This window comes from Temnothorax nylanderi, unplaced genomic scaffold (genome assembly GCF_030848795.1).
Source record: "Temnothorax nylanderi isolate EJ_2023f unplaced genomic scaffold, tnyl_v1.0 TNYL_tig1183_pilon, whole genome shotgun sequence".
In the NCBI taxonomy this organism is placed as follows: Eukaryota; Metazoa; Arthropoda; class Insecta; order Hymenoptera; family Formicidae; genus Temnothorax; species Temnothorax nylanderi.
The window spans coordinates 1-11,855 of NW_027250245.1; the positions used below are offsets into that span (position 1 = coordinate 1).

At 43.3% G+C, this 11,855-nt stretch overlaps 1 protein-coding gene and 1 long non-coding RNA gene across 3 annotated transcripts; one reads left to right on the forward strand and one right to left on the reverse strand.

The window, feature by feature from the left end:
• The first annotated feature begins 5,561 nt into the window (after positions 1-5,561).
• Positions 5,562-8,677, forward strand: LOC139786896 (uncharacterized). Of its 2 annotated transcripts, XR_011722459.1 has the most exons (4): positions 6,490-6,627; positions 7,444-7,742; positions 7,827-8,018; positions 8,087-8,677. It is a non-coding gene; the product is annotated as an uncharacterized lncRNA (long non-coding RNA). The 2 variants fall into 2 exon arrangements; XR_011722458.1 differs by having other exon boundaries at positions 5,562-7,742.
• On the reverse strand, positions 6,370-7,023 carry LOC139786895 (uncharacterized). The gene is made up of 2 exons (XM_071726011.1): positions 6,668-7,023; positions 6,370-6,592 (listed from the first exon to the last, which is right to left on the reverse strand). The coding sequence occupies exons 1-2, from the start codon at positions 7,021-7,023 to the stop codon at positions 6,370-6,372; spliced, it is 579 nt and encodes a 192-aa protein (XP_071582112.1).
• Positions 8,678-11,855: the final 3,178 nt, after the last annotated feature.

The window sequence follows — 11,855 nt, forward strand, 5'->3', positions numbered from 1 at the left end:
CTCCCTCCCTCTCTCTCTCTCTCTCTCTCTCTCTCTCTCTCTCTCTCTCTCTCTCTCTCTCTCTCTCTCTCCGAGAGTCGAATCTTTCGCGGTGACACGTTTTCGCGCTTTCGCGGCGAGTATATTGTCGGCGACGTGTCGTTCTGCGAGATCGTTGCTACGCGAGTAGGCTATGTCATGCTCGCGACACACTGCGTCCAATGGATTAATACCCCGATCACCTCTTGCCAATCGTGTTTCTAAATGAGTTCCCGGACCGCAAAATTGGTAACCGGGGATATGTAATTCGATCGGAAGCGCGTTTATCGCGCGATTCAACAGACCTCGACCTATCTTCGGTGGCATTCGCCGCATTTTTTTATCAACGGCGGCGGACCGTCGATGTACGTTTGCTGACACGGCAAATTATAATGTATTAAACAGCGTCGATATTGCTGAACCTCCAAATCTGCCTTGATATGTTCGGGAAGCTTATCGCACAAATAATCTATGTAATTATAAAACTATCGTAGTAGAATGACCTTTGGTATATACTTTAACTGCTCGGCGGTTAAATCGTAAATATCGCTGTTATCCGACATGAGCAAAAACATTTTAAAGACTAAGCATCTCAGCTCTACGCGCCTCTATAAATAGGCCAGCTTTCTCGATACTGTTTTTCATTTGTTGTGGAGGGGAGGTAAAATGCGGTTCGTACGACAATCGCGGACGATCAAAGTGACAAACTTTGACGATCGGATACAGTTAACGAAAGAGGTACGCAAACATGGAGACATGCCACCAATTTCTATACGCGGTATCATTTGCGGTCCGTCGAATTGCGGCAAGACAAACGTCTTGATAAGCTTGCTGGAAAGTCCGCACGGTGTACGTTTCGAGAACGTGTATGTGTACTCGAAATCGTTGCAACAACCGAAATATCGATATTTGGAGAATATACTAACACCGATAGAAGAGAATTGGCTACTTTACGTTTTCGAATAACAGTGACGTCATTTCACCGAGCGAGGCGCTCCCGAATTCTATTTTTATCTTTGATGACGTGGCGTGCGACAAGCAGGATACGATAAGCGAATACTTTGCAATGGGCCGGCACGCGGACGTTGAATCCTTCTATCTTTGTCAGACGTATGCAAAGATACCGAAGCATCTTATACGCGACAACGCGAATTTATTGATTATGTTTAAACAGGATGGTACCAATCTGAAACATGTATACAACGATCACGTAAACACAGATATGTCTTATGAGGATTTCAGTAAATTGTGTCATACATGTTGGCGACAAAAGTATGGATTCATGGTGATAGACAAGGACAGCGCGATTTCGAATGGTTGATACAGAAAAGGATTTAACGACTTTGCGATACCGTAACGCGGTGAGTTGTTGTCGACGCGTCGATTGAACAACGTTTTCGCAACATGGACAACACGGAGGAGATTAGAGAGCGCGAGAGGATAGCAAATCAAATTGCGAAAACGAGCGATTCGATTCGCAAAAAGTATCACGCCTTGAAAACTGGTAAAATGGAGGAAGATATCGCATTGGAGAGACACTTTAAGCCCATCATCAAGCCTCTAAGGCAGATTGCCGAAAACACCGTTGGCAAAGAATCTGATGTGTCAAAGATTGAGAATGAAACGGCGTGGGAAGACGAAGAGCCAAAGCTTAAACGAAAACGACCAAACGCCTCGTTTAACGACTCTGTAATGGCTTCAACTCCGGTTAAAACGATCGATAAATGTGCCATCTAATTTGAACGAAATAACTAAAATTTTACAACCGCATAAATTGAAACGATCGAAAGGTCCATTGAATGAACCATCGATAACCTCTGCGCCTTCCGTACAACCCACAATGGTCGAATCACTCGCAAACGACGATGTTTTCGAAACCACGGATGACTCACTCGTGACGTCCGTTCGACAGCAATTGCAAACATCTGAGGGTCGAGAAACGTTGCGAGATCACTTGGGTCCATTGAGCCAAAAGTACGTCGGGGCAGTTCTGAGCGGTGATCAAGAAAGCGGTATAGACACCGTGTACGGTGTTTATTTCAGCAACGATGGAATGATGCTCGGTAATAAACGTTTTGACGTGGAGAACGCGGACAACATAATAATCGACGGCATACGATACGCTTTGGCACACGAGGTCTTTACGAGTTGATCTTTAAGAAAATTCCCAATTACGAGATCTACACGGAGGACGACAAGCAAAAATACAAGAGCATTCTGTTGATGACGAATGCTCATAAACGCAATCATGATGCTCACACTCGATTAAATGGCAACAGGGGATACAAGTACACACAAATAATCGCACCGTTGATTTCGGGTAAAAAAGCTGGAAAAGGTACACCGCGTGCCATGACATTAAACGACAACAAGATAATTGCATCGTCGATTTCGGGTAAAAAAGCTGGAAAAGGTATACCGCGTGCCATGACATTAAACGACAATAAGATCGACTATGTTTATTGGGACGATCCCAACGAGCTTGTAGATCGTCTCCGATTGCTCGAAGCTTCGCGCCTAGCGGGTCACACCGGTCACGATAACGAGATCCTGTCGATTATCGAGGAACTTCGCGAGGCTGGACTTATTATAAATTAAACCGCGAGTCATTCAATCAACATCGAAATGCCGATTAACAAGTTTGGTATATCGCTCGGAAGAGGCGGTGCGGAACCGTACTATCAATGGAGCGGATTAATCAGAAATTACGTGCGCGATAACGCTCTTTGCGTGGTCGCCACCGACTTTGACGCGAAATCGCGCAAGATTCGACGGATAGCGCCGCCTGTAGATGATGGCGATGCCGCCAATAAACGCTACGTGCAGCAGAGCGTGCAAATTTTGAAAAATCGGCAGGATGACATCGAGAGAAAAATGGTCGCATTCCAGAATAACGTGCAAATTACCCTAAACGAACTTCAAAAGATGATTCAAGATATAATTGCGAATCATTGCGAATAGATAAGAACGTACATCTGATCTCTGCGTCAGTTGCGCGTCATCGTCATGGCTAGTAAGAAGCAATCAACTGAGAAACGGAGGCTGGTGGAAGAATTACACGCTCCTGCGAGAAGAAATTTTTCGCGAAGACGCGTCATAGTGCGCGGATACGATGGATGACTTGTGGCAGGCGGATGTGGTCGAGATGCGTCCATACACGCGATTCGTTATCGACGTGCTGAGCAAGCACGCATGGGCCGGCTGTACCGCTCAAGGCCAAGAGCGGAACCGAGGTTACTACGGCGATTGCAAAAATAATTCGAGACGGCGGAAGATGTCCGAAAAATCTGCAGACTGACAAGGGGAAAGAATTTTACAACGCAAACGTGCAGAAACTCTTGAAAAAACATAATATCAATCATTATTCGACCTATTCCGTAATGAAGGCATCGGTCGTCGAACGATTCAATCGCACGCTCAAGAACGACATGTGGAAAATGTTTACGCGAAATGGAAATTACAAATGGATCGACTCGCTGCCGGGTCTCGTATCGGATTACAACGCGCGAAAGCATCGAACTATCATCGGCATGCGACCCATCGATGTTACCCCCGCGATCGCCGACAAGCTCCTAACAACGGTGTATAGTCACGTAAAGATCGCTGCTCCCGCGCGATTCAAAGTGGGCGACTCGGTACGCGTAAATTCAAGGCAATCTTCGAGAAAGGATACATGCCAAATTGGACCACGGAGGTGTTTAGGATCGTCAAAGTGCAAAAAACTAATCCCGTGACGTATCTATTGGAAGATTCCTGCGGAAAACCCGTCGCCGGCGGGTTCTACGAATACGAGTTACATCGCGTTGCTAATCCCGACGTGTATCTCGTTGAAAAAGTTTTGCGCAAAAGGGGGGATGAGGTTTATGTAAAGTGGTTAGGATTTGATAATTCACACAATTCATGGATACACAAGAATAATGTATTGTAAAAATTTATTACAATATAAAAACATATTAGACATACAAATAAGTCATTTATTTTCATAAATATCTAAATGTAATTACAATATATATTTACGACGGTATTTTATAATGCCCCCATGGCAGCGTCTCGGTAGAACCGGGTATAATGTATCGTTTATTATCGTACGGACTTAGAGCTATTTTCGTTTCGGACACGGTGTATACCTTGTGTAGTTTGGACCTTATGCAGGCCTGCTGTCGCGTCATTTCAATTTCGTCTCGCAGACACCGCGTGTAATCATCAAACGTTATCGACCTGGCTACGACGTTACTCTTAACACCTTTAACCTTTTTCGTATCTTTCTTACCGTCGACTCGCAAGGCGTACATCTTTGCTCTAAGCCCGACGAATTCGGTCATTATCGCACCGTTGTTTTCGTCTTTCATCAAGCCCGGAACTTTTTTATTTGCGAGTCGGATACCGTACGCATTATCGATCGCGTAATCGCTAGTGTCAAATCTATTAATGTCGCGCTTTATGGTATCGTACACATCGTCGCATTCGATGTGATAAATGAGACTGTCCGTATCGGTGTACGTGACTTTACACTTGTCGCGATACAACGGTAACATGTACTCGTGATGAAATTCATTATACAAACATGTCTTGGATATATCGATGATGCACATACCCACGTAGATTGGTTTGTTGAACTTCACCTCGAGTTTTCGCATTTCTATTGCTACTAGATTCTCCGAAAAGGCGCTTCGACTGTGAAAATTTTGTTTCGCGATCATTGCCTCCGCACCGTATCTACCCTCCCAATGAGTCACGAGTCGCACTTCAATGTGATTGCGCACGTTCTCCATGGTTTTGCCAAACACCGCGTTGTTCATCAATTTGTATAAATTTTTGTCGAAATCATTCTTGGCCAATGTTCTAAATTTCGTATTGAGTTTTATATAATCGCGAAGCCATGGAGATTGCGCGAATTTCAATACGCGGTGAATCTTTGCTATACGGAGCCCGTGACGAGTACACTGCTGCAAGTTGCGATAATGCATGACATAACGTTTCTTATCGTATAATGTTGCGAGGAGCTTGTCCTGCCGCTTACTGGGTGGTTTATCGCGCGTCGGACAGAACGGTAGGTCAGTGTGCGCGTCGTGAAGATGTTGCGGATACTCCAAGTCGACTTCGAGAATGTAGCCTATCGAGGAATCCAACGCGATATCCATAACATTAAAATTGGTTACGTCGTCGACCCATTGAAAATCTGCGTAAGGCAATGGTTGACACATTGCCCAGCCGTACAAGTTGTTTACATCGAAATACATCAGGTACGACGACGGTTTCGATGGATCGTACGACTGCATGTACTTGTTGTTGGCCAGCGCGTATCTGTTTGAACATTGACTCAAACCGCCGCGTATACCGCGTTCGATAAACATAACCATGTCAATGTCGGTGAGCAATTCGAAATTGATACGCGTATGCTTCAACATAGCATCCCACGTAAAACCCGGTAGAGTGTAATAATACGCCGGATCGAGTCCATAACTCGCGACGCAGCTATCGCGAAAATTTTCAAAGATATCGGCCAACAGCAAGACATCGGTTTTGAGATATAAATCGCTGTAGTCACCGAGCGTTCGAATGGAGAACCGCTGCCAGACGTTGACGGTGTGCGCGTAATCGCTCTCGGATACGGTGTCACGTGTCAATGAACTGTAAAACGAGTCGCGCGGTGGTAAACACAAGTCCTCCAACTTTTCGACACAGTCAATGTACTCGTACGGAAATACGCCTTTTCGTGTCAGCAAATCAAAATTTTCTGCAGATAATTTGCAATATTCGCAGTTTATCCTTGCTCAGATAAGATGCCAATTTGTCGAGACTAGCGGTGAGAAACTTGTATGAATCGATAAATCGCAATTTGACGCAAGTTTTCTTATCTTTATCTTCGGTGCTTTTAACGTTTTTCGTAAACAAAATGTTTTTTTCTTTTGTGATTGGAAGCAGTTCTACATGTCTTTCATAAGCTGTTGCTATTTCCGCGATAATAAAATGTGCGTCATAGCCCGATAAATTGTGGAAAACTATGGGAATGCAATGCGAATCTTTGTAATTTAAGTTACAATTAGAATGCGCGGGACCTCTGTATCGACCGTTCAGATGACAATGATCGCGTACTCGCACGTCGTCTGACTCGAACGGGTTTTCGCACACGTGACAATGCGTTGCGCTGTTAAACTTTTCCCACTCGTCTCGCGTAAAATCCGCCATGGATACATTAGTAGACAAGATAGTCTTTACGTCGTGAGCTAAACGTCTTAGCTCCACAGCGAACCACGCGACGCAATCCTTATCGCGACGAAACCGATACATTGATAACGAGTCGTCGTACGAGCAACGCACGTAGTACCCTATGCTAAATACGCGATGATGTTAATATGTGTATCTGGACGTTTTCGGATCCGCTTCCATCTTCTCCAGGGTACATTCCAGGTCGGCGTATACGATAAACGGAACTCGTTCCTTCCTGCTGTGATTCTTAAAGGCCAACCACTTGTCGTTATCACTCGGTAACATGACCGCGCAGTCGTTCATCTCCCGACAGTCGATGGTGTGAGCTTCCAATTTCTCGCTGGAGCTGAAGTAGTGCAAACATCTGTAAATAATGAAATTTTTTTATATATCTTTCACGTAAGAATTATTTTTATTATTTATTAGGATGTATACTCACCGATCGCAAAAGTATTTCCTGTGCTCTTTTTTACTGATTTGCGAGCTCACGAGGTGGGATAGGTTCTTGATCCATGCAAAATGTCCCACGTTGTCGTCATGCACGTACAGCAGATTTACATGTCTGTCCATCTTTCGGTCGGTGAGCCGTATTGGCAAGATAGCAAGTTCCTTGTTTTTCTCGATGCTGTACATGTTGATGGAGATGTCGTTGTGATTTTCAAAATTTTTAATTTGATTTAACGTCATTGGAAACTCAATGTCTGTAAGATTTAGCACCGACGTGTAATGAGGATACGACGATTCCCGTTCTGCATATCTCTCGGCTGGATAGCCACTACTGACCATACGAAACATGCATTGTCCATTGATCGCACGTTTGTCACCGCTCTCTTCATTTTAATTTTTCGCGGTATTTCTACAAAACACCCCGCGTGCAATGGATTGTACTTGTTTACGTTAACAGTCAAATTGAGTATACGCGACAACGCCCACCCGCTATCACGTTCCTGGAATTATAAATGGTCTACGAGGATTCTAGAGCGCATTCAAGAGTTTGAAACGGTTTAAGCACGTTGACACTGTGTGAAAAAAATATGGACAACGCGAGAACAGACAAACGTTATTGTTCATCGATTGTGCATAATCTTCGCGGTCGAGAACTAGGATTTCGAAACGTGCTTATTCGCAATAACAAGTGGTGTCCTAAACATTGCAGAGATGTCTTATTTTTGATATACGCTATGTGCGCCCGATATGGCCTATTAATTCTTTCAGATTATCACATGTCGTGGCAAAATTGACGATTATCACGTACCGCGATACAAGCCTGCCAATGATGAGTATGGCGATGATATATATAAAGGCCATCGGTATAAAGAATACTTACCTGAACCATGCCCACAACCGAAATGTTTTTTGGATCATGACTACGTACGTCTAGACGTTTGTGAGTTTATGACTGATACGCAAACAGCAATCCGCTACGAGGAGTGGTGCTCTAAGCATCGTATCAAGGAGCCTATTTGGATTTGGGGGACAGGGGACGGTGATTCATTTTGTGTTACACGTCCGAGGTACGGAAGTAAAGTGTGTCAAAGTGTAGTAAAATGTAAGGTAGAGTTATTTTTAATATGTTTTTTTCTGTTTGGTGGATGTAGTATCTACTGTAGGTGCCTAGTTTTTTGATGATTGAGATAGAGATAGAGGAGTGGTGGTGGGTGCGGATCTGCAAGTCAAAAGTTTGATACGGTTCGAGTACGTCGCAAACAGCCTCCAGTTACGATGAACACTCACGGTGCGAATTATTACGTTCCGATTGGAAATGAGTCGTGCATGAAACAGCATAATGAGTAAGTACCGTTAATTTTCGTATATACTTGTGCAAAAAACTTTTATAAACATAATTGTATTTTTTCAGTTTTGATAAACCCCGCTACACGCCTCGTATTTTGAGAAGGAGATTTGCCTTGACATCGACAGCGTATAAATTTTTGGATGTTGGATTCAACGCGGGACCTATGTCCTCTGTGGATATTCTTATTGGCGATAACCGAGGCAATCGGATAATTCTGCCTCATGCAACGTGGGTGACGTTCATCGAAAGACGTGCAGATATTCAGCGACTCGTGCAGTCACCAGTGCCATCATCGCTAGCGTTTCGAGATCTGGAACTCGTTAAAATGCGTGACGCAGATATTGTAAAATTGACATCGTGCGACACCAGCTTGTACATGAAACCGTCAACCGTACTCTTCTTGTTCGAACTAGAACATTGCGTCGAGAATGTGTATTTTCAACTATGCCAAAATGTTCATGGCGTAAGTGAAAAATTTAAACAATATGTAACCATTTTACGCCAAAATTGTATCACCGATAAATATAATGCAGTTAGAATCTTGCATGAACTTTATGATAAAAATTCGCTAATAAATTGTGAACTGTTAGCGTATGCTGCAGATAATATTATACACGATGCATTACATGAGAAATAAATGTATATTAAAATACATATCACTGTATCTTTCCTTCTGTCTACCGTTCCCTTGTCCACCGTCAGCGGTTTAGAATTACAGAGCGGTAACTCTCGATAAGAATGCGCGTGCCGCACTTGTCGCGCGATCATTAAACGTTTTCTCATCTGTCTCATATAAATTATTAAATATTCTTCCTCTTATTTCCAATAAAGAAATCACTTAAAATAATATAAAAAATGATCTAACTATAATGGGTGGGAGCGAAAAGACGTGCGCGAACGGGGGAGAAATAACGGGTGACGGGAGCGCGAGAGACCGCGCGCGAGGGAGAGAGATAACGCTAACGGGGGCCGGGAGCGAGAGGGACCGCGCGAACGGGGGAGAGAGAGAACGCAAACGAGAAGACGCGCTAGGGAGAACGCGAACGGGGGGGGGGGACGGAGGCGCGAGAGAACGCGAGCGGGAGCGCGCCGTGTGACGTCACGCGGACCGACGCGGCCGTTGCACGCGGACCCCTCACCCCGCGGCGCCTGAAAACGCGAACGCGGTTCCCTGCTCCCCGCGGACCCCTCTCCCGCGGCGCCCGAAAACGCGAACGCGGGTTCCCTCACCCCGCGGCGCCCGAAAACGCGGTACCCCCTTCCCTTCCCCCGCGGCGCCCGAAAACGCGGTCCCCCCCGCGGTACCCCCCGCCCCTCACCCCCCCCCCCCCTCGGAGCACCCGGGGTAGAACCGGTCTATATACCCTACTTGTGTATTAGGTATATTATGCCTACTTTCCATCCTCTTGGCAGTTTCTCTCCGTCCCATATTTTTCCTATTATTTTTCTCAGTTTTTTTTGTTGCCTTGTCTGCGTTTAACCAGACTTTGTTTTTGAGTCTGTCTTCACCAGTTGCTTTCTTTTTCTTGGGTCTTCTTACTGCGTTTTCTATCTCTTCTTCTGTGATTCCCCCTCCCCCTTCCTTTGTCTCTTCCTCTCGGGGCAGTTCTTGGTTGCCTCCTGCTTCTTGCTTGTTTCGTGTATCGTTGTTTCCTCTCGTCTCTCTTCCCTCCAGTAGCTCCATGAAGTATCTTTTCCATTGTTGTTCCTCAATGCTGTCATCTGGTTTTTCTCGTCGGCCTCTCTCCTTCTTTATATATCTCCATATTTCTGTTTCATTTTGTATCTCTGCGATTTTGATCTGCTCTCTTTCTCTTTCTTCTTTCTTTTTCGTTTCGCAGAGCTTGTTGTGTCTATGTATTCTGTTCTCTTTATGTTTTCTTTTTTCATTTGTCTGAGTGATTGATTCAGTTTCGTTTTGCTGTTTCTGCAGTCCTTGTCCCACCAAGGTTTCTTTCCTATATTTTGCGTTTTGTTCTTGACCTTCTTTTTGTTTATTGCTTTTCGGATTTCTTCTGTTAATTCTTCCCATTCTTCTTGGATTTCTTCTTTTTTTGCTTTCCTCTTCTTGAGATTTTCTTTGTATATTCTTATTCCCTCTTCTGACAAATCTTTTATCTCTATCTCTTTTACTTCTTCTTTATTTCTTGTCTCCTCTGTTGTCGCCTTCAATTCTATCTCTAACGGTTGGTGGTCTGATTCTGTCCTCTCTTCTATCCTGAAGTTTTTTATTTCTTCCCATGTTTCCGCATTATAAATTGCATAGTCTATTACTGAACTTCCTTTTGCTCCTGTGAATGTCCATTCTCCCTGCTCGTCGCCTTCCTTGTTTCCGTTTAGCAAACCTAGTTCCATCTTCTCTATTTTTTCCAACAGGTCAATTCCTTGTCTGTTCATTATTTTATCCTTCGAGTACCTCTTGCTTCCTTCTTCTTCTCCATCCCATACTAATTCTCCTTTCTCTGCTGTTCTAGCGTTGAAGTCTCCTCCAACTATCATTTTCTTCTATCCTTCTCCTTCAATTTTTTCTTCCAGTTCCTCTAGTGTTTTCCTCTAGCCTTCTCTATTGTAGATTGAGATGATTTTCCATTTTTCTCAGTTAATTTCTACGCTGTAACTAATTATTCCTTGTGTTTCTTTTTGTACCTCTTCCATCCTGATGTTTCTCTTCACTCCTGTTCCGGACCTCGGGGATGGTTGCAAAATGAGATTTATTGTTATTTCAACTCACCCAGTATTCCATCAAAGTTTGAAAATTTTTGTAATTAAAGTGAATTGATTGTCTTTAATGACTGGCCTATTAGTTGAAACTGCAACTTTCTACGAATTAGTCTACAACTTTGTTGAACTTGAAAAAAAAGTCAAAACTAATTAGAGCGTAGTTTCTCGTAATTTCTCATAGATACTACATGATTCTACGAGAAATCACGAATTTCTACAGTCCCTAGTTTCCGTCGCAAATGGTTGTTTATAGTAGAAAGTACAACTTTCTACAAAACCTACTTGCTTTGACAATTCTTACGGACTTAAACCGAAAATGGAACCAAGTAGAGCTACAACTTGTTACGAGTAAAAACAACATTCTACAACTCGTCTGAACTTGAAAGTCTGAGCTATATATATTCTCTTCTGGGGAACCTATAGTGGCAGTAATTACCGACATTTTTTTATTGGAAGAAATCTTTGAATTGGCTTTACAGAATTGCAAAAATTCTTTTACAGAATTAAAGTACGCACAAAAATCTACCCCGCGACATACGATTTCATATCGGGAACGAAAAAAAATTAAAAATTTTAATAATTTGAGCACATACAGCTGTCACCTGACGACAATAACAAAAATACTGCAGTTTATATGTATAAAATGACACTCAGACGGGGTAGGGACAACATGTAGGAACAATATTGTGTAAATAGAATTAAGATTCAACGCCTAGAAAAAAAGATTTTCTCTAATAAAGTTTTATTAAGCAGAGACACGTGCAGGTTGATAGGATAAGCAGTATTGCGTGTAGCGAGAGATGGCGCAGAAATCGGACAAGGACAGATACCTATAATTAGACAAAGACAGATATATAGAAAACAGGATTAGAAATGTTGACATTATCGACATCGAGGAAGTTCGACCTTCGCTATAGGATCCTCTTCTGTCCCAATGTCAAAGGGTATTTCCCATTATAATAGTCGAAATGCCCTCACTCCGCTTTTCGAAAAAAACCTATTGGAACTTATTTGTAAACTAAAAAGAATAACTTCTATCACCCTGCCCGCCCCCCTCCTCTCTCTCCTTCCTAGGGTGGCTAAAAACCCCTTGTATATTAATTTTTTTCTC

What these genes read in the sequence shown, in the direction of transcription:
- LOC139786895 (XM_071726011.1), bottom strand. Translation starts at nt 7,023, where the DNA reads ATGTTTCGTATGGTCAGTAGTGGCTATCCAGCCGAGAGATATGCAGAA. An exon ending in AGGAAATACTTTTGCGATCG is followed by an intron (nt 6,593 to 6,667) that starts GTGAGTATACAT and finishes CATTATTTACAG; the next exon opens with ATGTTTGCACTACTTCAGCT.